This window comes from Canis lupus, chromosome 31 (genome assembly GCF_048164855.1).
Source record: "Canis lupus baileyi chromosome 31, mCanLup2.hap1, whole genome shotgun sequence".
NCBI classification, from domain to species: Eukaryota; Metazoa; Chordata; class Mammalia; order Carnivora; family Canidae; genus Canis; species Canis lupus.
In genome coordinates, this window is record NC_132868.1 from 38,544,987 (window position 1) to 38,570,341 (window position 25,355).

Genomic DNA, 25,355 nt, shown 5'->3' on the forward strand with positions numbered 1-25,355 from the left:
TATTCATGAGAAACAGAGAGAGAGGCAGAGACACAGGCAGAGGGAAAAGCAGGCTCCACGCAGGGAGCCCAACTTGGGACTCGATCCTGGATCTTCAAGATCACGCCCTGGGCTGAAGGTGGCACTAAACCGCTGGACCACCAGGGCTGCCCCTCTGTTTTGTTTCTTAAATTCCAAATATGAGTGAATTATGTAATTTTCCTTTTTTTCTGATTGACTTATTTTACTTAGCATGATACCCTGTAGTTCTGTGCATGTTGTTGCAAGTGGCCAGATTTTTTTTCTGATGGCTGAGTAATAGTCCATTGTGCGTGCGTGTGTGTATGTGTGTGTGTGTGTGTGTGTGTGTGTATACACACACACACACACATATGTATATATATAATCTACATATACATATACATACACACCATATCTTCTTAGGGGGTATGCCCCATGTTGAGTGTAGAGATTATTTAAAATAAATAGGTAAATAAACTTAAAAATGATCTTTCTTGGGGATCCCTGGGTGGCTTAGCGGTTTGGCGTCTGCCTTTGGCCCAGGGCATGATCCTGGAGTCCCAGGATCGAGTCCCGCGTCGGGCTCCCGGCGTGGAGCCTGCTTCTCCCTCCTCCTGTGTCTCTGCCCCTCTCTCTCTCTCTCTGTGTCTATCGTGAGTAAATAAATAAATAAATCTTTTAAAAAATTTTCTTTCTTGATTATTATAATCAGAAATAAAGGCTGTTGTATTAATTGTTTTGCCTTATAGAGCATGAGGGCACTTCAACTCTTCGGAATTTATGTCCTCACCATGTTTAATAGATTTAGTTAAATGACTTCTGAGATTCCCTGATGTGCTTCTATATGAAACAGAGTTTCTTAAAGTACTTGAAAAGGAGCTCTTAGAGCCTTTGCTAGCTCTAGAGAGAAGGTCTGGAAGTAGAATTACGCTCAAGTTAGCGAATACCAGCCTCCGTTGCTGCTGAAAGGGCTACGTATATTTTGTATTTTGCTTATGTTTGTATTTTATATGCCAGTCAGCTAGCCTTTATGCTTTTGCTTTGTTATTTTGGGACCAAGGATAATAATAATAGTTTTTTTCAACACTTCAAGGTTTAACATACTCTGCACATAATTTAATTTGAACCTTTCAACAAACTATGAAGTAGATGGTCAGCATCAACTTATTTTTACAGAAGAGAAAGCTGAAAGATTATTACTTTTTTTTTTGAGAATAACACTTTTATTCTGTATTGACAAGTCAGACTGGGGTGACTGCAGAATGTAGGTCACCTATAAAATCCAACTTCCTAAGAAGACTTCTGAAATACAAAGTAGAAGAAAAATTCTCTTCTGTGTTGACAATCGCACTTAATTGCACATTTTTTTCTGACAGCTTCACTTTTACATGGAATTTTTGAACATTTATTTTATTTTTTTTGTATTTTTATAAATTTGAAAGATTATTACTTGTTCAATTTACCTATTTGGTGTGTAGAGTACTTTGCCAGTGTTATTTTGATGGTAGCTTTTAGTATTTGTTATTTATGTATAATATGTATTGTAAACAAAGATAGAGTAACCCAAATGGGGAATAGTCATTTGACCTGTTGTTTCCCTTAGAATAGTATCAATTGGCTGCTATAGAGATAATGAGCCATGCTGATAAGATAGGTGATTAAATATTTCTTTCTTTTTCAACATTATTGAAGCTTTGTGGGAATTTAAGAATCTAATATATCCTTATCCTCAATGCTGTGCTCATAATAGGTCTTCAATAAATGTTGAGTTGTAGGAGCTCCTATTTCAATGTTGAATTGTGATGCTGATTTATAAACCTAATAGAGTTTGACCACATCTGAGTTCTTGAGATTTTTTAATATTTAGCCTAGGTTTTAAATGCTTATTACAGTTGGTTAAAACAACTATAATTTTTTAGGTAAAGGAAATACAGAGATAGTGCCAATTTAACTAGTCTTTGCCATTTAAGCAAACCAAAACCCCCTAAAAAGAGATTCTTACAATGTTAGTTATACATGTGTAGTGTATACAGATTAATTTGTTATAGATCTATGCTCTAGTAGCTTTAGTATATATGTGTTTTATGGTTTCTGTTTTTTTTTTTTTAAACTATAGGTGCTTCAAATATAGTTTGAATAATTTTGGCATATATATATATAGATATAGATATCTCTATACACACACATACTCCTGAAACCACCATCACTAACTGCCATCAAGATAAGGAACATTTTGCTTCCAAAAGTTTACTCATGCCTTTTGGTAATCTCTTTTCCTGCCTCTCTCCCAATCTGCCATCCCAGGGCAACACTGCTGTTTTTATCAGTTTACTTTGCATCTTCTAGGATTTTTTTTTTGGTTTTTTAAAGATTTTATTTACTAATGAGAGATACAGAGAGAGGAGCAGACATAGAGAAGCAGGCTCCATGCAGGGAGCCTGACGTGGGACTTGATCCCGGTCCGCCTGAGTGTAGGATCACACCCTGGGCAAAAGGCAGGTGCCAAACCACTGAGCCACCCAGGCATCCCTAGGATTTTATTTAAATAGAAGTAGACAGTATATTGTCTTTTATCAGTCTTCTTTCACACAGCATGATTATTTTGAGATTAGTCCTTACTGTTGCTTTTATCAGTAGTGCTTTTTCCTATTATTATTTTCTGTGAACAAGTCTTTGTATGAATATATGCTTTCCATACCTAGTGGTAAGAATAGCTAGGTCATATAGTAGGTGTATGTATAGCTTTTAAAAAATTGCCAAACTGTTTTTTTTTTTGTTTTTTTTTGCCAAACTGTTTCTAAAGTAGTTGTACTATTTCACCTTGCTACCAATGGTATATTTGAGTTTCAGTGGTTCCTTGTCTGATAGGTGATTTGCAAATATTTTCTTATACTCTGTAGCTTGTTTTTTTCTCTTAACAGAAAAAACAGGATTTCTAGATTTTTGTGAAGTCCGAATTTATCAGTTATTTTTATGGGTGGTTATTTTATCAAAAAAAATTTTGGTCTAACCCAAAGTCACAAAGGTACTTTTTTTTTTTCCTGTTTGAGAAGTTCTTGTGGTTTTAATCATTAGGTAAAAATCAGCTAAGTCTGTGATCCACTTTAAGTTAATTTTTGTGTAAGGGCCAAGGTATGCATTGATGTTCATTGTTTTATGTGGAAATCTGTCTAGTATTTATTTGTTGAAAAGACCATTGTTTCTCTACTGAATTGCTTTTGCATCTTTGCAAAAGATGTGAGGACTTATTTCTGGACTCTTAATTCTATTTCTTGATCCATACATCTATGATTATGCTAGTACCACACAGTCTTGATTACTGTGCTTTGTGTATTAAGTTTTAAAATGGGGAAATAATCTTCCAACTTTATCCTTTTCAAGATTGTTTTGACCATTGTGGATTCCTTGAATTTGCATTTGGCTTTTAGAATTGGCTTGTCAGTTTCTGAGGGTGGGAAGGGGTGAGGAAACGTGAACAGTGGGGAATTTGATAGAGATTTTGTTTTTCTTTCAACAATGTTTTAGAGTTTTCATTCTAGAAATGTCATACTTATGTGAAATTTATTCCTAAGAACTTTATTCCTTTTGATGTTTTAGTAAATGGAATTGCTTTCTTAATTTTATTTTCAGATTGTATAATGTATAGAAAGGCAATAGAGTTTTATATATTGATCCTCTACTCTGCAACCTTGATGAATGTGTTTTAGTTCTAATAATTTTTTAGTGGATTCCTTAAGATTTTCTGTGAATAAGATCATGTCATCTGCAAATAAAGATAGTTCTTTTTTTCCCTTTCCAGTCTGGATGCCTTTTATTTCATTTTCTTGACTAATTGCCCTGGTCAGAAGCTCCACTACAGTGTTAAACGGAAGTGGTGAGAGTGACCATCTTGTTCTTGTCCTGTTAGTGATTTTAGCGGGGAAGCATTCAGTTCACTGTTGAGTATGATTGTAGCTTTGGGACTTTTATAGATTCCCTTTATTAGTTTGAGAAAGTCCTTATTTATTTCTAGTTTGTTGAGTGTTCTTTACCATGAAAGGGCATTGGATTTTGTCAAATGCTTTTTTTGAGTCCATTTAAGTGATCATGTAGTATTTGTCCTTTATTCTATTGGTGTGGTATATTACATTTATTGATTTTTGCTTGTTTACTCAAGCTTATATACCTGGGATAAGATCTTACTTGGTTAATGGTGCATAATCCTTTTTATGTGTTCCTGGATTTGTTTTGCTAGTATTTTGTTGAGGGTTTTGGTGTCTATATTCATAAAGGACATTGATAAAAAATTTTCTGGTGATGTCATCTTCTAGTTTAGATTACATTGGAAAGTATTTCTTTCTCTTCTGTTTTTTGAAAGAACTTGGGAAAAATTGGTACTAGTTCCTAGGTGTTTGGTAGAATTCATCAGCGAAGCCATTTGGGCTTTAAAATTGCTAATTGAATTTACTGTTATGGATCTATTCAGACTTTTTATTTCTTGAATCAGTTTCTGTAGTTTGTGTCTTTGTAGGAATTTGTCCATTATGCCTAAGCTGTCTAATTTGTTGGCATGCAGTTGTCCATTGTTCTCATAATCCTTTTTATTTCTGTAAGGTTGGTAGCGATGTCCCATCATTTATTTATTCCTGATTTTAGTAATTTTTGCCTTTTTTTTTCCTTGGCCAGTCTAGCTAAAGGATTATCAATATTGTTAATCTTTTCAAAGAACCCGTTAATTTTGTTGATTTTTCTGTTAGTTTTTATATTCTCTATTTTAATAATTTCTACTCTATGATTTCTTTCTTTCTGCTTGGTTTAGATTTACTTTTTTTTTTTTTTTCCCTTGGTGTCTTAAATCAATTACCTAACATGTTTAGGTAATTGATTTAAGATATTTTTTATTAAATGCATTTATAGCTATAAATGTATACGGTACTGCTTTAGTTGTATACCATAAATTTTATATGTTATGTTTTTGTTTTTTCTCAAAATATTTTCTAATTTCCTTTTGATTTCTATTTGGCACATTGGTTATTTCGGAGTGTTTTGTTTAATTCCCACATACTTGTGATTTTCCAAAGTTTCCTTTTGTTATTTCTAATTTTACTCCATTGTTGTGGGAGAAGATATTTTGTAATATTTCAGTCCTTTCAGAATTTTTGAGGTCTGTTTTATGGCTTAACCTGGAAAATGGCCCACATACACTTGAGAAGAAGGTGTATTTTTCTGTTGTTTGGTAGAGTATTTCTGTCATTTAACTTTCAGCCTATTTAGGTCTTTGAATCTAAAGTGTGTGTCTCTTATAGACAGCATAAAGTTGGGCTTGCCTTATTTGTCTCCTGTCTCATAAATTGACTTCCCAGTGTCTTGACAACTAAGTTTGTCTCGCTCTCTTTTTCTTTTCTTTTTTTTTTTTTAATTTTTTTTTTTTTATTTATTTATGATAGTCACAGAGAGAGAGAGAGAGGCAGAGACATAGGCAGAGGGAGAAGCAGGCTCCATGCACTGGGAGCCCGATGTGGGATTCGATCCCGGGTCTCCAGGATCGCGCCCTGGGCCAAAGGCAGGCGCCAAACCGCTGCGTCACCCAGGGATCCCTCTTTTTCTTTTTTTAAAAGAGAGAGAGAGCACCCTACTCATGGTGGGGAGGAGGTGGCTGGGGCACAGGGAGAGGGAGGGAGAATCCCAAGCAGACTCCATAACCAGCACAGAGTAGAGCCAGGCTTGATCGAAGGACCCTGAGATCATGACCTGAGCCAAAATCAAGAGTCAGATGCTTAACCAACTGAGCATCCCAGGCACCCCAGACTTGTTTCTTTAGATTTTAATGGTTTTTCATTGGTTTCAGGAAGAACGTGTATCCTTTCCTTCCTATTTCATCTGGTATGGAAGCAGTAGTCTTAGTTTTTGTTTCAATGAAATGATTAGCATGTGACTTGGGAATGACCTTCATAAAAGCTTAAATGAACTTATATTTAGAACTTCTGTTAACCTGAAGTTTGTAAAGGTTTAAACATATTTTAGGAAGTATATAGCGAGTATAGTAAAAAAAAAAATAATAATATGGAAAGAAATTAGTAAAACATAATTTTCTGAAGGATTCTGTGAAACTTTATTTTTTTTTAAGATTTTCTTTATTCACGAGAGAGACAGAGAGAGAGAGGCAGAGACACAGGCAGAGGAAGAAGCAGGCTCCCTGCTTCTTTCCCAGGCATCCCTGTGAAACTTTTTAATATAGTAGGCTACTTTTAGGAAGTATTTTAACTGATTTTAGGATTTTAGGAAGTATTTTAACTGAGTCAGTTGTCAGAATTAAGATAGACCACTTGCCAAGATCTCTTTTAGTGACATAAGATATCTTTGTATGCAGTTTTCATATTTTATTGTTTTAAAAGTTGAAGTTTTAAAACTAAACTTTTTAATCTTTCAGCCATATTAATGAGGATAAGAGAAAAACAGAAGCCCAAAAGCAAATTTTTGATGTTGTTTATGAAGTAGATGGATGCCCAGTAAGTATTCATTTTTGATGATTGTCAATTTATTTTCTTCTTATTAGGTTCTATAGCTTTAATATGAACAGAAGCTTAGCACCTTTTTCTTTTCTTTTTTTAAAATTTATTCTAGAGGTTGGGAGGGAGGGGAAGAGAGAGAGAGAAAGAATCTCAAGCAGCTTCCACATTGAACACAGAGCCCAAATGGGGACTGATCCCTGAGATAATGACCTGAGCCAAAATCAAGAGCCAGATACTTTACCAATTGAGCCACCCAGGTGCCCTGGCACCATTTTCTTTTAAATTATAACTTTAAAAAGATTACTAACAAGTGATTACTTTTATAATATTTTAAATCTATACAGGCTAATCTTTTGTCTTCTCACCGAAGTTTAGTCCAACGAGTTGAAACAATTTCTCTAGGTGAACATCCCTGTGACAGAGGAGAACAAGTAACTCTCTTTCTCTTCAATGACTGCCTGGAGGTAAATTTGTACTTAATATAGTATAATAACACTGCTGATTTGTGTGACTTGCCTGAACATTTAAAGCCAAGCCTTGATTGAGGTATAATACACAAGTTAAAGTTAATTTAATCACTTTCTGAGACCACTTGTTTAATACTATTAATAAAATGCTTTTAAAGAGAAGGCCTAATACTAAAAAAGTATGATAAATTTTCATGACTTAAAAGCCAAGTCATAATGAAAATGTAGTTTATTTCCATGCTAATAAATGCTTTGGTCAGAAATTTTAGGAGTTTATTGTTTCTGTGTATGTTTGTTCAGGACCTACAAAATAATTTGAAATTGAAATAGATTTTTCAAGCATTTTGTTGAAGATTAGAATAACTTGATTATTTACTATGAATTACAATTCCCCGATTTTTCGTTAAAACAGGTTTAGGGTGAATGAGTAGTTAATACATCAGAGGGGTGCAATGATTATAATTCTAAAATTCTCATCTATTAAAACATTTCCTCCATATCAATTCTGTGGGCAAATGGAATCACCTTCGTGTGCTTTTCCAACCCTTTTCTTAATAGTGTATTTTTAAACAACTAAGCAGTCAAATGGGAGATACAAAGATGTGTATTTTCCTTCATCTCAGAAAAGAAAACTGTGTATTTTGATAAAACAAATATATTAACCAAAAGACTCCTTTGACATTTCTGTTACTTGCTGTTGCTTTCATTGAAGTGATTTGATGGGTTTCCTTTTTCTTTAAAATCTGTACCTCTTCCTTTTATCGTTTTTTACTTCTTTTGACGTGCTGCACTCTTGGTTACATTATTATTTAAAGTATAAAATACAAGAGAATTTTAGAGAAACCACCATGTGCAGTTACAGGTATAATAAAATCTCACCAAAGCTTGACTTGTGTTAAATGCAGTTTTGTTGTAGTGGGGTTAATAAAAAATGATATTTTTATTGGTCAATAATGTCACAAAACACAAAAGACAGTGAAAATACTACACATAATTGACCATACCCTGAAGTGAAAAAGTCATAAAAAATCATGAGGCAGATAATTCTGAACTACTTTGTCACCCCATAAAGAGAACGTCAGCCTGCTTTGCTTTGGAGAACAGGGGCAAGGTGAAGTCAATTTCCAGTGGGGTTTCACTGTACATAGTTGCTCAGTACTTCTATTTATTTGCTTCTCTTAAAGCCTTTTTAAGGTTTTCCCTATTGAAGTGCCCAGGTCAGCTGGCTCCACTGTCTATACTTCCTGCTAATCCATTCTGGGTTTTATCTTCTTAATCCTGAGAGAGTTGTGGCTTACTTTAAATTTTTGATCATATATCTTTTTTTAAATTCCATGAAGTTTTCTATAACTTGCTCGTTGACCTACCTACCACTTTAATTCCTGCCATTGGTTATTGTCTGTAGCTTCTGAGTCCATTATGTGATACCCTGGTTCTTCATCTCCTTTACCTTAAATCCACTAACTTTTTATTCTAGTTTATTTTAGCTGCCTATGTTAGAATCATATTGACTAAAACAGTTCTATATTTAACATTCAATTTGAACTTTTAGATTTATAATTCTAAACTTTTATTCTTCAGCTTTTTTTTAAAAACCTTAGCAAATTTGGAATGAAGAATATGGTAAAAGTTAGAAACATTTAAAATGGATAAAATCTATATTGACTTCTCTTAAATTTGACCGTTGATGTTTTACTGAAGCTAAACTAATTGAGGATTCACAGACATATTTTCCTTTTTATATTTTAACTGTGTTTTGAGTTTGTATCTTGATGTGCTAGCATTTATGTCATCAGTATTGGCACTTGTCATTGTTTTTTCTTTTTAAAAATGAACTTTAAAATTATTTGCTTAGCCAAATTGATTTAAAAGTATATTTAAATTTATAGTGGAAATTATTTAAAGAAAGTCTTTTGCTTATTTTTCCTGTATTAATGTAAACTAACTTTTAATATTTGATATGTAGCAGATCTGTATCATATTTCTGCTTCAGTGTGAATATGATTGACTGCCATTTGATCATTTCTTTTTTTTTTTTAAGATTTTATTTATTAATTCATGATAGACAGGCAGGCAGGCAGAGGGAGAAGCAGGCTCCATGCAGAGAGCCCGACGCGGGACTTGATCCTGGGACTCCAGGATCACGCCCTGGGCCAAAGGCAGGCGCTGAACCGCTGAGCCACCCAGGGATCCCCATTTGATCATTTCTGATTAGCCAACATAGGGTAGTGCATTTTTAGCTAAACTTTGTCACATTCATGATGCTGACCAGTCTCAAATTCATTAAGTAACTTATCCTAAATCATTTTGTGTTAATGTCTTTAATTGATGATTATAACCTCAGAAAAAGATGTTCTTTTAAAATGGCAAAACAATACAGTAGGCTTTCATGGAAATGAAAATAATAAGTTTAAAGACCTTATACAATTTGCAGAATTCAGTACATTATGAATCACAAGGTCCTTTGTGATTTTGCTCCTGTCTTCCCCAGACTTACTTTACCTATCTCTTCCTCTTACAGGAGTTCCCAGTTTAGGTAAAATTACATCTTAACACTGTAAAAGCTTGAGTTTTTAATTTGTATCATTTGCTTAATGTATTGTTCAGTTAGTTTGTTACTTCCCCTGCTTCTTTCTCAATGGTATGTAAATACGAGAACTAGAGCCATTTCTGTGTTACTTACTTTATTGTCCTCATTGTCTTGTACAGGGTCTGAGTTCATTGAGAACTCTGCTCTTAAATCCATTATCTTGGGATCCCTGGGTGGCGCAGCGGTTTGGCGCCTGCCTTTGGCCCAGGGCGCGATCCTGGAGACCCAGGATCGAATCCCACGTCAGGCTCCCGGTGCATGGAGCCTGCTTCTCCCTCTGCCTGTGTCTCTGCCTCTCTCTCTCTCTGTGTGTGACTATCATAAATAAATAAAAATTAAAAAAAAAAATAAATAAATAAATCCATTATCTTTTGAACCCAATACTGAGATCCCAGACCAACATTCCTGAACTCAAGGCTTTTTGTCGAAGATTCCTCTGTCCTTCAGTGCTATTCCTTTTCAGATGTTTCTAAGTTCTTTCATACTTCTGGGACCTTTTGCATAGATCTTTTCCTTTGGTCTGTTTTCCTGATTTTTAAGCTCTTAAATATATGAGCATTTCTGCTACACAATTACATGGATGTATGAATTTGTCACATGGTAACTCTGCTTATCATAGTAATTCTAGAATGACAAATAGATGAATTGCATGTAGGTTTATATGATTAATATCATTTTTAAGTATTTGGCCTTTAATTGTTTCCATATGAATTTTTTTTTTTTTGTAATCAGATAGCAAGAAAACGACATAAGGTTATTGGCACTTTTAGGAGTCCTCCTGGCCACACCCGACCCCCAGCTTCTCTTAAGCATGTTCATCTAATGCCTCTTTCTCAAATTAAGAAGGTGCTGGACATAAGAGAAACGGAAGGTATGCTCACTAGATAAATTGTTAGCTAAGTGAAAATAGTTTATATTCATTTTAGGTTTGATTCATTCTCATGTTTTTATTTTTGTTTTTATTTTAAACTGGTAAATTATCTTTTTAATTTTAAAAATTTATTTATTAGGGAGAGGGAGAGAGCGAGTGAGCGCATGTGTGAATGGGGGAGGGGCAGAGGGAGAAGGCAAGAATCTCAAGTAGACTTTCCACTGAGCGTGGAGCCTGACGCAGAACTCAGTCTCATTCATGACCCTGAGAGCATGACCTGAGCTTAAATCAAGAGTGGGACGCTTAACCAACTGAGCCACCCAGATATCTCTAAACTGATAAATTATCTTTAAATATAGTTGGTTAGTTTTGGTAAAGTAATATTTCTTATATTTCCATCCCAGCTCTTCTCTAGGAACTTACTTGGTATCTTATTTTCTCAAATGAAAGTGCTATCTCAACCTGTGGGATTTCTTCATCCCTAAGGATCAAAGAGCTTTTAAATGGTTAAAGGTCAAGATAGTGCCCTAACCTAGCCTCTTCCACAACAAAACTTACCTTTATTACTTCAGAATCAAAAAGAAATCACCGGTCTATCACATGTGCTCTGCATCTTATTCTTTCCTTGTTGTCAATGGCTTCATTGCTAGGAATATGTTTAGGATATGACCTGGAAAGAAGTACATGAATAAATGTACACAAAGTAACTATGGTAGAATTAACATGGGTCAGATGTTTATTAAGGAGGTTTTTACTCAACTTTGATAGTGTTAGGGAAGGTTCTCTGAAGGCCTAAAATTACCAAAATTTTATACCTACCAAAAAAAGTATCATCTAGGGATGTGTATACATGGCCATACTTTTAGATTTTAGACATTTTTACAGTGTAAGCTGGTTCCATTACTGATCCTGTCCTCTCATGATGGAAGACTTTGAGTTTATTAGAAAAGAAACTTGAGCAGCAGCTTATGTTGCTGTCTTTATTAGGTTGTCAGATTCTGGATCTGTTAAGGGTTATAATAGTGTATTTATTTAAATCATCTCCATATTTTTAGATTTGAATTATAGATTATAATTATTGTTTAAAATAGGTTCTGTTTTAGCATTTTGGTCCAAAAACATTGTTTAACAGTTTTGATATTTGGACACTTTATTTCTTTAATTTAAATTAGTCTTGTAATGCCATTTTAATTTAGAACTTAAATTCTGGAATTCTAAGAAATGATATAATTAATTCAAAAAACTATCATAGAAAATATTAAATTTCATAGAAAATATTACATGTAGTATATAGCGTCAGTAAATTATCATTGTTGGTTTCTCACGTAAAACTTAGTATTACAATGGAATATTTCTCAGCCATTAGAAATGACAAATACCCACCATTTGCTTCGACGTGGATGGAACTGGAGGGTATTATGCTGAGTGAAATAAGTCAATCGGAGAAGGACAAACATATGGTCTCATTCATTTGGGGAATATAAAAAATAGTGAAAGGGAATAAAGGGGAAAAGGAGAAAAATAAGTGGGAAATATCAGAAAGGGAGACAGTACACGAGAGACTCCTAACTCTGGGAAACAAACTAGGGGTGGTGGAAGGGGAGGAGAGCACTGAGGGGGGTGGGGGTGACCGGGTGGCGGGCACTGAGGGGGGCACTTGACGGGATGAGCACTGGGTGTTATTCTGTATGTTGACAAATTGAACACCAATAAAAAATAAATCTATTAAAGAAATTCAGTATTATAATTCTATCCAGTATTTCAATGTAATATGGTGATATTCTTTGTCCAGTTAAAAGTTGAGGGATGAGGAAGGGTGGAAAAGAGATCACTGTATTGGAATTTTATTGCTCTGAGGAAACTAAACTTGCATACATCTGTCATTTTCCAGGGAGTAACACTTAATGTTTGTAATTATTCTGAAACCCTAGATTGCCATAATGCTTTTGCCTTGCTTGTGAGGCCACCAACAGAGCGGGCAAATGTGCTGCTCAGTTTCCAGATGACCTCAGAGGAACTTCCAAAAGAAAACTGGCTAAAGATGTTATGTCGACATGTAGCCAATACTATTTGTAAAGCAGACGCTGTAAGTTCTTAAATGACTATTGTAATGAAAGTTTTAACTTGATTGCAATGCGTTCAGACTAACCCTGTACATTTCTAATGACTTCGCAATTATGGATGTAGGAGAGTTTTAGTTTTATGTGTATTGAGGAAAACTGGTTTAAAAAGTTGTTTTGGAAAAGATTTTTAAAAAATACACGAGTCCCTCACTTACAGGTAGGCCCTTCGAAGCCTAATAACTAACTCCTTTGCCTTTTTGACTTCGTGAAGCTTTTGGGACTTGTTCTAATGTACGCTGTGATTTTTGTTGGTGCTCTTTGACCTGGCTATTTGTAAAATAGAGGGCATCTTGTTCTGTTGTTCTTTTATCTTGTTGAAAGCAATAGATGAGTTGTAGCAAGTTGTTTTTTCTGTCAGGCAAGTTGCCAACCAGTTTTCTCAGTCCAACTTCTGAAAATCAAATACCATTATGAATATATAATTATCTTATTCAGCTTAAAGTGCAGATACATGAGAAAATCAAATTACTGAAGTTAAATCACTCATAGGAATCAGATAGCCTGTAGTACATCTTGGATGAACTCTAGATCCCTTAACAGATAATTTTATTTCTTCATTATACATGGGAGAGACATGTGATAAACAGGTATAGACTCTTTCATCTTTGTACAAATGACATAGAGGAGAATGTATTGATAAATGACCCTTTTCATTACACTAGTACTGTAATGAAGATTGCCTTGCACATTCCTGTTGGAGTAAAATGTTTATTTTATCATAGCTAAGTCTAACCTTGAAGGCTATTGAGGTATAATTATAGTGGTTTATAGAGTAGGTAATAATTGATTAAAACCTCCTACCTAAATGTTGAGAACATTTAACAGACCTTTTTTTAAGCAGAAAATTTCAATTTCTTTTTTCAAAAGGTGAAATGACAGGGAAAACCAAGGAATAAATTTGACTGATTTATCCTAATTTTCATTTATAGGACAACTCATCTAGCAGGATTTTTTTTTTTTAAATTACTATGGGCCAGCAATATGTTATAAATAAAGGATTGTTGCATAAAAAGATTCACAGAAGCATAGGGCCTATGGCAGTGCTGGCTAGAAAAATGATGGAGACAGTTATAAAGCTTACAAAAGGGCTCATTGTTAGGAGGAGTTTTTTTTTTTCATAGTTCAAGGTATGCATATATAAGAGATCTTTGCAGTATAGCGACTGCCTGTTGTAGAAATTACTCGTACATTGATCATGGCATCAGACTAGATGGTTTATGCAGTCCTTTCCAAATTTATAACCATAATAGTGAAGTGCTGTTAATGGGAAAATTTCCTTAAAATACAATCTGTTGATTACTAGCCACAGAATGGCTAATAATTCTAGAACTAAAATATAAACAGCTAATGGAAAGATTTCATATAAGTTAGCCACAAGATGGCAGCAAACATTTAACTATGTCCTGATTTATACTGAAACCACAAAATTCAAGTTGTGAAATTTCGTTAACTAAGAAATATTTTGTAAATTGAGATAGTCTCACTGACTTGAGTTGACCTCTTTCCTGCATTTAAAATACTACACATAGTAAATTTTAAAAAGTCCGGAGTTGATCTCTTACCATTTGATAACAACTGCCATGTTGAAGATAAAGTATTTCTAAACACACACATGCACACACACAATGTGAAAGATAAAAATTTCTTGATTCTTTGAATCAGTAGTTTTTTCCTTCTATTACACATTTTGGGTTCTCTGAATAATTGGAGCTTACTTAATAAAGAGTAAAAAATACAGCTGTTTTATTCTGTACTCTCATTCTTCATACCCATATTTAAATGACTTAAGAATTTTTAAGCTGAAATAAAACCCAATCTAATCTCATTATTTTACATGTGAAATTAAGGCCAAGAGCATAAAGCTCACATTAGAATCCAGGTATTAGCTGATTCTTGGTTAAACTCTTGCATAGCTTTTCTCCCCAGGGATATGATGTCCCATATTCTGTTAATTTAGAATTTAAAGATTAGAGTTTTAATCTGTTGAATTTTATCTCTCAGAATACTTAGGGTATGTTTGGTCTCTTGCCAACATGTAACCTATAAGTGCATGGTTCATACTCTTAAGGTTCATATACTGCCTGAGGTCAGTTGGTAGCTTTCTGAAGCCACTGCAGATTTCTAATTTTTAATATCAAAAGTATAATTTATTGACAAGTGGATTTAAGCAGTGTTACTCCTTCACTCTCCCCACTTTTGAATAGTTTAGAGGAAGCAACTTGATAATTACTATTTTTTAAGATTTTATTTATCTATTCATGAGAGACACCGAGAGAGAGAGGCAGAGACACAGGCAGAGAGAGAAGCAGACTCCATGCAGGGAGCCTGATGTGGGACTTGATCCTGGAACCCCAGGATCACACCCTGGGCCACAGGCAGGTGCTAAACCACTGAGCCACCCAGGGATCCCCAGTAACTTGATAATTAAATGCCCAGTGCTATAGTTCAGTTCTTTTACTACTAATTCTTTGTTTCTTTTAAAAATCAAAATTTTTTATCTTGGTCAAATCACTACTGGCTACTTTTGAGCAGCAATATTCATTCTTAGAAATTCTGGTTACAGGGATCCCTGGGTGGCGCAGTGGTTTGGCGCCTGCCTTTGGCCCAGGGCGCGATCCTGGAGACCCGGGATCGAATCCCACGTCGGGCTGCCGGTGCATGGAGCCTGCTTCTCCCTCTGCCTATGTCTCTGCCTCTCTCTCTCTCTCTCTCTGTGACTATCATAAATAAATAAAAATTAAAAAAAAAAAAATTAAGGTTTTAAAAAAAAAAAAAAGAAATTCTGGCTACAAGTTTTAAGAACTAACTACGTAAATAGACTGAAAGTAGAACGTATATGAGAAGAGTTTGTGTTTCTGAGCCGATGATATTTATAATGGAGTTAATATGATTTGTATTTACAATTCTGGTTATTAGCCATACATAATAAGTTCTTGATATAAATATCTGTTATTGGTACTACTTTAATTTGGTCAAGGCAGTAGCGGTAAGCTATAAATATGCTTATAGAGCTTGAGGAAATCACTGAGGCACAAGCTCAGGGAGGCTCTATGATGCTAGATATTTTTTCTGTGTTTGAGGACTAGTGGGAGAAGAGAGCTTAGGGAAAAAGGGTCTGATAACTCACATGAAAAAGGATCTCATTAGCTTAAGATGTCAGAAATGGTGGAAAATTTCTTTTGAATTAACACCGATGAGTAGGTCTCTGAAATCTGTAGCTAAGATTCAGTTTCTCCTGGAATTAATATTTCACTCAGTGGGAGAAATTGATTACTACTTTCTAATCTTAAACTCTGCAGATCTGTCTTTAGATCTAGTCTTAGGTATTTGTGGATTTGGGGCTCATTGAAGAGCTTCTCTTTCTAGCCGTTGATGCTTGAGATATGTTGAGTAAATCATGAAATAGTTTTAGGATTATATTAGTATGTTATTAAAAATGTCTTTTATTTATGGTATAAATTTTGCTTTTATTTTGGAAATTTAGAGGAATAGAGTAGGGTTTTTGTTTTTGTTTTTGTTTTTGTTTTTTTTTTGAAGGGATGTCTTGCCTTTAGTGATACTTGTTTTTTAAACAGTCTGGTATATGGTAATGCAGTATTTTATTCTTTTTTTTTTTTTTTTAGTTAATAACTAATGTTTGAGAACATTTATAATATTAATGGAACTTAATCTAAGACAAGTTCAACTTTTTTTGCATTTCAATATTGGGTATTAATAAGAGATGGTCAAAATAATTATGGTCAAAATTATTACATCAAAAACTTTAAATGCTTGTTAGTCTTTATACAGTTTTGACATAAAGTTCTTTGGCTCCAAGAAAGAATATTTAGTTGACTTCACCAACAGGAACTATCTCTTAAGGTTGGGCTGGTGTCTTGGTATTTCTTCTGCTGTTGATTTTTAGCATAGTTGTCTGTGAATGTATGAATGGAGTTGAGTGGAGAGGTACTCAATCAGATTTATTCATAACTGATTACTATAGTAATGAGAAGGTACACAGGTAGTACAACTGCCTAATATTTTTGAGACCAGTAGATTAAGCCTAAGGAGTTTAGTCAAGATTTAGGAATAAAAGCCCCCACAAGATACAGTATGAAGCCAAATTGGGAGCTTAAGAAAAGAACAAAGCCATAAATCGCTCTTTCTGGCAGTGGTAATGGTGAATTTCCCAGCATTTTCCCTGTGGCTTTAGACAGCCTTAGCACACAGTCCCTTATGGAAGTGCCTGTCTGGGAAGCTTGACAGGGGCAAGAGAGGAAGAACTGTGGGGAAGGCCAGGTCACGACAGTGCCCCCAGAGTAAGGTTTTTCACTATTTGGAAGAGAGAATGGGAACTGCTGGTAAAACAAAAAGACTAATAGAAAAAAACCTTGGAATAATGAAGCTAAGTTTCCCCAACTTTACATTTTTGTCTGTGATTTGCCCTACTTACCTTCCCCTATATAGAGAGAACTAAAGGAAGTACTTCATCTTTACATCTTAGCAAACAGCTATATTGTCATCTCAGCCACTAGAACTACCTACATGCTTACCTTTCCAGTCATCCTGAACTCAGGGCTTCTAGAAATGTAAAAGACTTCATATCTATCTACCCTAATCAAATTAGAAGTAATTTATTTGTTCATTGAGAGAAAACAGGAAGCCATCTGCTCTCTTTTCAGTTCATAGGTTATTATATGCTTAATAATAGTTAAGATAGCAATAGAAAGACTGAGAATCTCTTTTCTTTATTAGCAACTGCTTAAGGATTTAGTTTTATATTCATTTTATGAGTTTTACTCTCTAAATTGAAAAATAAAAATAATATTTGCACATTAAAAAATCAAATAGAGAAAAGTATCCTGCAGTAAAATATACATACCTGCCCCACTAGTCTTTTTTTCAGCAGTGCAATTTTTGATATTTTCATCTGTCTTTCCAGCAAAAAAAATGTAGATATATCCATTTCTTATTAGATGTATTCCTAGGTAAATTCCTCTCTATAATTCTATTCGTGAGATGTTTTTAAGATTTACTTTTTTTTTTTTTGAGAGATCATGACCTGAGCTAAAACCAAGAGTCTGATGCTTAACCAACTGCACCACCCAGGTGCCCCTTCAGTGTTTAGTTTTTAAAAAATATCTTGGGTTGATCAATTTAGAATGAACATTGATGAATTATTTGTATTTTGAAAACAAAACATGAAGAAAAAGATATTTGTGTCAAAACATCCTTTTTCTGAATTTGCTTCTGTAGGAGTATAAAAAACTTCTATCAAGTAAGTTTTTAATATATATGTGTTGATTAAATGAAAGCCAGTTTGAAATGAAATCAAATGAAACTAAAATTGAAAATGAAATGAGAAGAAAATCAAATTCATAAAACTAAAGTTACAGCTGTGCTTAGTTTATGGCATCATATGTACAGCAATGTAGGAAATGTGATCCCTTTGCTATAAAATGTTGGAAATCTTAATGCAGAACCTTGGAGGGGTATGTGAATGGGGATGATGGAGACTCAGGGATAGGCAGAGCTTGAATCACAGTCTTGACTGCTTTGTTTCTCACAGATTGTCGAGAGATGTTAACTCTTCTGTTATTTTGCCAGTGATTGTCTAGATAACTAACAAGAACCAATTGAAAAAAATATTAGAACTTGTAACAGTTTAGTTTAGCCAAATAAAAAAATAAATACATATCAATAGACTTTTTTAAAGACTTACTTATTTTAGAGAGAGAAAGTAGAAAAGAGTGTGGGGTGGGGCAGGGAGGGGGGATATAGGCAGAGGGAGAGAGAGTCCTAAGCAGACTGCCTGCTGAGCCAGCACGGGGCTGATTTAACAACCTTGAGATCAGGACCTGAGCCAAAACCAAGAGTTGGAGTCGTAACCCACTGCGCCACCCAGGTGCCCCTCAATAGTTTTTCTCTATGCTGGCAGTAACCAACTAGAAAGCATGAGGAACAAAGACCCCTCTTTCCAATAAAACGTGGTATAAATTTAGGAAATTTTAGTATATATCTAGGAATAGTCTTGTAAGAAATAAATGAGAGTTTTCTATTTTAAGAAAACTGTATAATACTTCACAGAGAAATCTGTGACGCTCCTGAATGAAAATGCTGACTAGCGTAACGAAGTCAACTCATTATAATTCTTATAAAATCCTTCAGTAAATTTCTGGATTTTGACAGAAGGATTCCAAAGATAATTTTTAAAGAAAAAGCAACAATAAAAAAGTAAAGATTAGTACTCCTTTTATGAGCTATTACATTGTATTTTGAAAGTTACAATGATCAGAACACTACTGCTCAATGGAAAGGATAAAAGTCCTTGAAATAAGACTCTATTATACGATAAATGTAGTACTTTAACAATTTAATAGGATTGTTAACATATGGTGCTATACTTACGGAAAATTAGATGTATATCCTAACCTTATATCCACATAAGCTTATAGGTAGATTTCAAAAATTAAAAGTGAAACCATTTCAAAAACCTGTAAGAAGATGTAGGTGTAAGTGGTGAATGTTGAATCGGTTGGTTGGTTTTTTGATGTTGAGTTTTAGGCATTCTCTATATGTTCTGGATATTAATCTCTTCTCATATATATCAGATATATGATTTACATTTTTCTCCCATTCTGTAGATTCCATCTACTCTATTTGTAGTGTCTTTTGTACATTTACCAGTTTTTATGAAATCTAACTTTTCTGTTTTTCTTGTGTTGCCTCTGCCTCTGTGGTATATCAGAGATAGCACTGTTAAATCCAGTGTCTTGAAGCTTTTGTCTTCTAAGAGTTTTATAGTTTTAGCTCTTTTATTTAGAGCTTTGATCCATTTTGATCAATTTTTGTATGTGGTATAAGGTAAGGATCCAACTTTATTCTTTTGCCTGTAGATATCTAGTTTTTCCAGGACCATTTGTTGGAAAGACTGTCCTTTTTCTATTGAATAGTCTTGATGCCCTTGTCAAATCATTTGACCACATTATAGGGGAGTTTATTTCTGAGCTCTCTATTATGTTTCATATTCTATATCTTATGTCAGTATAGTACCATTTTGATTATAGTAGTAGGTAAGTTGTTTTTTTTTTTCTGTTTTTTGTTTTAAGATTTATTTATTTTAGAAAAAGTGGGAGGATGAGGGGAGGGGCAGAGGTAGAGGGGGAGGGAGAGAGACCTTCTCCAGCAGACTCCCGCTGAGTGAGGAGCCCAACGTAGGGCTCAATCCCATGACCCCAATGTGGGCCTCAGTCCCATGACTCAAGATCGTGACCTGAGCAGAAATCAAGAGTCAGATGCTCAACCACCTGAGCCACCCAGGCACCCCTTAGTGTAGTAGGTTTTTAAACCAAGAGGCTTAAAAATAAATAAATAAATAAATAAATAAATAAATAAACAAACAAACAAACCAAGAGGTTTGAGACTTCCAACTTTGTACTTTTTTTCCAGGATTGTCTTGGCTATTTGGGCTCCCTTGTGATTTCATATGAATTTTGGAATGAATTTTTTTTCTTTGCAAAAAAATCATTGGGATTTTGAGAAGGATTTCATTGAATCTGTAGATTGCTTTGTGTAGTATTGACATGTTAATGTTAAATCTTTCAATTCATGAGGACAGGGTGTTTTTCCACTTATTCCTCCCTTTTTTAATTCCTTTCAGCAATGACATGTTGTAGTTTACAGTATATGTCTTTCATCTTTGTTCATTCTTAAGTATTTTTTTGATGTTATATTTACTTCTTAACAAAAAGGAAATAGAGGCACTTTGTGTTAAAAAATAATGAAATGATAACATTAATTCTCATATAATCAGAAGAGACATTTATCATTCTTTGATAGAGGAATTCCTTCAAGTGATATGGAAAAGAGCCATAATACACAGCTAATTGAAAAATATAAGATATAAAACTGAATAGAACCATTCTAATTTTGTTAAAATAAAAGAATTATGCATATAAAAATATGTGTAGGAAGTATGTTTAAATGTAAATAGTAAATAGAACACTTGTGGGTAATTTTATTTTATTTTTAAATTTTTCTTCCAAATTTTCTTTTTTTTTTTTTTTTTCTTCTTCTTCCAAATTTTCTATAATGGAAGTGATTTTTTTTTTTTTTTTGACTCAGGAAAAAAATTATAACATTTTAAAAAGTTACTGATGATTTTAAGTACTATTATCTGATTGGGATTAGTAAGCAACTGAGTCATTTTTAGCAAATGGATGAGGTGGAAAGACAAGGTCTAGCGCAGACATGACGGATTTGCTTGTTTTAAGAAGCTTTGGTAAAACCAAGCCTGTCTATGTGATGTCAGTGCTGAAGAGCCAAAGCAACCATTTATAATTGTAGAGTATAATATTTAAGACTATTTGTTTATAAGGGCGTTTAACATTTTATTTCAAAGGACTACTGTGCATTAGTTATCTTGTTTTATGACTCCTGTGGGTTAAGTATACCAGATATATTCTACATTTTGCATATGAGAATATTTTTAGAAAAACCAATATCCACAAGGTTGTATAAAATTCTCTCTAGCCACAGAATGGCAGTGGTGGAAGATAGTCTTAATAGTGCTAGACTAGTGGAGGAACTTGGTGATTCATGACCTAGATCTACAAATTTAAAGTGTAAATTGGTTATAGGAGTATGCAAAAACATTTTATCTCACCTCCTTTTTTCGAAAAGCCCAACCCAAATATAATTTGAGCAAATTATATAATTATATTTTGGATTACTTGGAGATTAGTTGTCTCATTTAAGGTTAATTTTCATTAGTGGCTCTTGGCCTATATGAAATTTTTGACTCCTTTTAGAATGTAACATAAGCGTTGAGCCCACTCCTTAGAAAAATGTCCTTTGCATTTCTGCACGCACAGAGATTTGCACGTGATTTCAGGAAAGTTGCATACCTCCTTATTTCTATCCATTGCCACTTCTAGGAGATCTTGATCACAGATTCAGAACCTCCAATTTAGAATCCATCAGATTTTAGTTGAGGAACAAAGGAAAAAGTCTTAAGTTTTAATTTGAGATTATCTCAAGGAAATTTTGTTTCTGATGTGGTTTTGTAGTGGACTTAATACTTAAAGCATTATGTCCACTGATTTCCAACTTGTTGGTTTTAGGGTTGTTAAAAATATTTTATATTGAGTTTTTTTTTTTTTTTTCACTTGCTTTGGTGTCCATAGTCCTTGTAATGATTTTTGCATTTAGTGAATGCTAATTTTTTACTGCCCTTAAATTAGTACATTTCAAAGTTGAAATTATGCCAAGCATATAAAAAACCTAAGTTGTTTCATTTGTACATACTCCCATGTGCTTAAAGCTTTGATTTTAGAAACAGTTGTGTATTTTTATTTTGCTTTACTTATTTATTTTAAAATAATATAAAAGTGTTTTGTTTTGTTTTGTTTTGTTTTGTTTTTTGACAGGAGAATCTTATATACAGTGCTGATCCAGAATCCTTTGAAGTAAATACTAAAGATATGGATAGTACATTGAGTAGAGCATCTAGAGCAATAAAAAAGACTTCAAAAAAGGTGAGTCTTAGCTTATTATTTAACATATCAGCAAAATGTATTTTTCAGATTATTTGAAAATAATACTGCCATAAACCCCAGTATATGGATGGTCTGTATAACAGAGCTATTTGAGCTATTTTCTTGGTTCTAAAAGGGCCCATAGAGCTAATAGTTTTAGTTCAGCAAATTCTTTAGTGCAGTAATTATAACAACTTGTTATCCCCCCCATTCTTGTTATAGTGCTACTTCTATGCCCCATGCTTCACTAGAATGTCCTAGTGCTGGTTTAGATGTAGATACATATACATCCATCTTAAATATTGCCTGGGGTCTACTCCTGACCTTAAGTACATTTCAGTCTCCTGATGATGAAGACCACTTCCCTTTTTACCTTGTCAGAGTTGAGGACTATGTAAGAATGTTGGTAATGGGGCTGTTTATTTCAAATGGGCTCTGTGCTGGGTGTGGAGTCCAGTGTGGATCTTGAATTCACCACCCTGAGATCATGACCTGAGCCGAAATTAAGAGTCAGAAGCTTATAACTGACTGAACCATCCAGGTGCCCCATGTAATGGGACTTTTTAAAGGTAGAACTAGAATTATAATATTTTGAGCATTTTTTGTTCTTTTTGCTTTTGAAGAGAGGCCATCTACTTTATTATTTAATCATCTTTGTATCTCCCAGCATTTAATGTATATTATTATACCAGATAAGCATGTTAAATAATGATTCAAATGAACTCTTTCTCTTTTTTAATAAATAAATTGAGGTTCAAGTGGCTTTGGATTAAAGATTTCACGACTAAATTTTAGCAGAATCAGATAAAAACCCAGGTTTCTGATCTCCCAGGCCAGGTTTTTCTTCCTACTTTCTTCCTCACATTTGGCTGTAGTGCTTGATGATTGCAAGATGGAATAGTCTACAGTGTGCTACTACATCTTCTTACTGTTTTGTCCAAAGAAATTCCAATTCTGCCATATATTATTTGTAGAAAAACTTCATGTATATTTGGCTTTATGTTCTTATCAGTTGTGTTAGATTTATCTAGGCTTAATTAATTGTAACTCTTTTTAACTCTAGGTTACAAGAGCGTTCTCTTTCTCCAAAACTCCAAAAAGAGCTCTGCGAAGGGCCCTTATGACATCCCAAAGCTCAGTGGAGGGAAGAAGTCCTTCTAGCAATGACAAGCATGTAATGAGTCGTCTATCTAGCACATCATCATTAGCAGTAAGTGACTTTGGTCTAATGGCCTAAATGACTTATTCGCATTTACGGAGTTGGTATGGAATTTGCTAACTTTTTCAAAATGGAAGTCTTAATGTCTTTTTTTTTTTTTTTTTTTTTTAGTCTCTTGGGTAAAGGTAACAGAAAAACTTAACTTAATGAACTAGAGACATACTTGGTATATAGTTTGATATGAAATTTTATTGGGATTGAGGTACATTCAAAAATCTCTAAGAAAAGAAACATTTGGGCAGCCCTGGTGGCCCAGCAGTTTAGCGCCACCTTCAGCCCAGGGTGTGATCCTGGAGACCCAGGATCGAGTCCTACATCAGGCTCCCTGCTTGGAGCCTGCCTCTCCCTCTGCCTGTGCCTCTGCCTCTCTCTCTCTGTGTCTCTCATGAATAAATAAATAAAATCTTGAAAAGAAAAGAAAATTTCAATTAGGCTCATCACTTTAATAATGTAAACAATGATGGTTCTGTTTATAGGGATTGGCTCCAATAATATAGCAGAAAAAAAATATATACTATTTTGTTGATGAGTATTTTTTTTTACTATTTTTATGATGAGTAGAATAAACCTCTGAAGCCAAAGAATGATGTGGATTCTAAATTTATATGTGTATATTCTTAAATTTTTCCTGAATAACTCAAATTCCTAGTGGTGTCAGAATTATTAGACAATTAATATCAGGAACATTTCTAACATTTATTACTGCCACTAAGTATGTGAATGATGTATCTGTTCTTTGCAACGTTATTGATCTAACCTACTAAGGTTAAGAAAAGCATGTGATTGACACTTCGTAGTTGTGTGTCCTTCAGCAAGTTTCTTCTTCTCTTATCCTCATTTTTGCAGCTGAGAAAAAAAGAGGCTAATAGTACTTAACCCTGTAGTGTTACAATAAGGACTAAACACACATACATACACAATGTGATTATCTAATGAGAAGCAATTTGAATAGTGGTTAAGAGCATGAACTCTGAAACTCACATGTTCAAATCCTGGCTCTGCTGTTTGGTAGCTGTATGACTTTTGGCAAGTTATTAAAATCTCTCTGTTTCAATTTCTCTATCAGTAAGATGAATTTAAAGTAGTAGTTGTAAAGATTAATTACGTTAATATACGCAAAGGACTTTGAACAGTTCTTGGAATATAATAAGTGGTTTAGCATTTTATGAATGGTTACCTTTTTTTATATGAAATTTATAGATGAGGTGTTAACGCACCTCATCTAGTAACTCTTATTTTTTTAAAAGCTAGTTAGGTCTAAGTCTTAAACACTTACAGTTAAATGTATGAGTATGTTTATACAAATTTTGGAGGAAGATTAACCTTCCAGTGGAAGGGAAGTTGTGCTTGACAATATAGATATATGCAAAGAAATTTGATAAATGAAAATGAGTTAATAGATAATAGACAATACAGTAAGGCCAAAGTCCTGTCCCTTGTTTATGTCCCGCATCTACATACCTACGTAACTCTTATAAACATTGCTTTTCAAATGGATGTAATTGGAATTCACAGAAAATTTTTAGAAAATTATTTGTAGCTTTTGTCACTTCTTTGTAGATAACATAAATAAGTATGTAAAATATCTTTAAAACATTGATGTCCTCTTCTCAATTGCTTATTTCTGTTCTAACAGATTGTCCATTCTGTTTCCACAAGCAATATAATTGGATTTACTAAGCATGTTTATGTACAGCGCTCAAACTCTACTGGTGGGCGCTCTCAAAACTCCTGGTTTCGATCTATCCGTCATTCTGCCTCACGAGCTAGTTTTTCAGAGATACTAAAAGGAACTATTGATTTTTCAAATTTCAAAAAAAGTCCTATCCAAGTCATCTTTGATATTTGTGAAGAATTAGGAGATATGCCAACCAGTAATGGAAACAAGCCTCGTGAAGTTTAATGTGAGCTTATTAGCTATTTGAAATTTGTATTTGTGAAAAGAAGAAAGTATACTTTCTTCACTGAATCATTATTAAGTGGGTGGGGATTTAGAAATTAGAAATTTTCCTATTTATGAAAGTGAGCATTTTAAGGAATAGTAATAATTTTGATGTAAAGTAGATTTTTATTCCAAAT

The 25,355-nt window shown here is 34.0% G+C and overlaps 1 protein-coding gene and 1 pseudogene across 9 annotated transcripts in view; one reads left to right on the forward strand and one right to left on the reverse strand.

Annotated features, from left to right (window-relative positions):
- ECT2 (epithelial cell transforming 2) overlaps nt 1–25,355 on the forward strand; it is a 62,739-nt gene that overhangs the window by 35,096 nt on the left and 2,288 nt on the right. For 6 of the 9 annotated variants that reach the window (XM_072808090.1, XM_072808097.1, XM_072808095.1 and 3 more), the window contains 7 exons: nt 6,410–6,488; nt 6,836–6,955; nt 10,281–10,419; nt 12,351–12,505; nt 21,950–22,057; nt 23,121–23,267; nt 24,913–25,180. In XM_072808090.1, the coding sequence (XP_072664191.1) occupies nt 6,410–6,488; nt 6,836–6,955; nt 10,281–10,419; nt 12,351–12,505; nt 21,950–22,057; nt 23,121–23,267; nt 24,913–25,179 (1,015 nt within the window). In that variant the 3' untranslated portion in view covers nt 25,180. The remainder of the gene's footprint in view (nt 1–6,409; nt 6,489–6,835; nt 6,956–10,280; nt 10,420–12,350; nt 12,506–21,949; nt 22,058–23,120; nt 23,268–24,912; nt 25,181–25,355) is intronic. The other 3 variants (XM_072808096.1, XM_072808098.1, XM_072808099.1) reach the window with 1 other exon arrangement.
- On the reverse strand, nt 16,324–16,717 carry LOC140622006 (phosphatidylinositol N-acetylglucosaminyltransferase subunit P pseudogene; annotated as a pseudogene).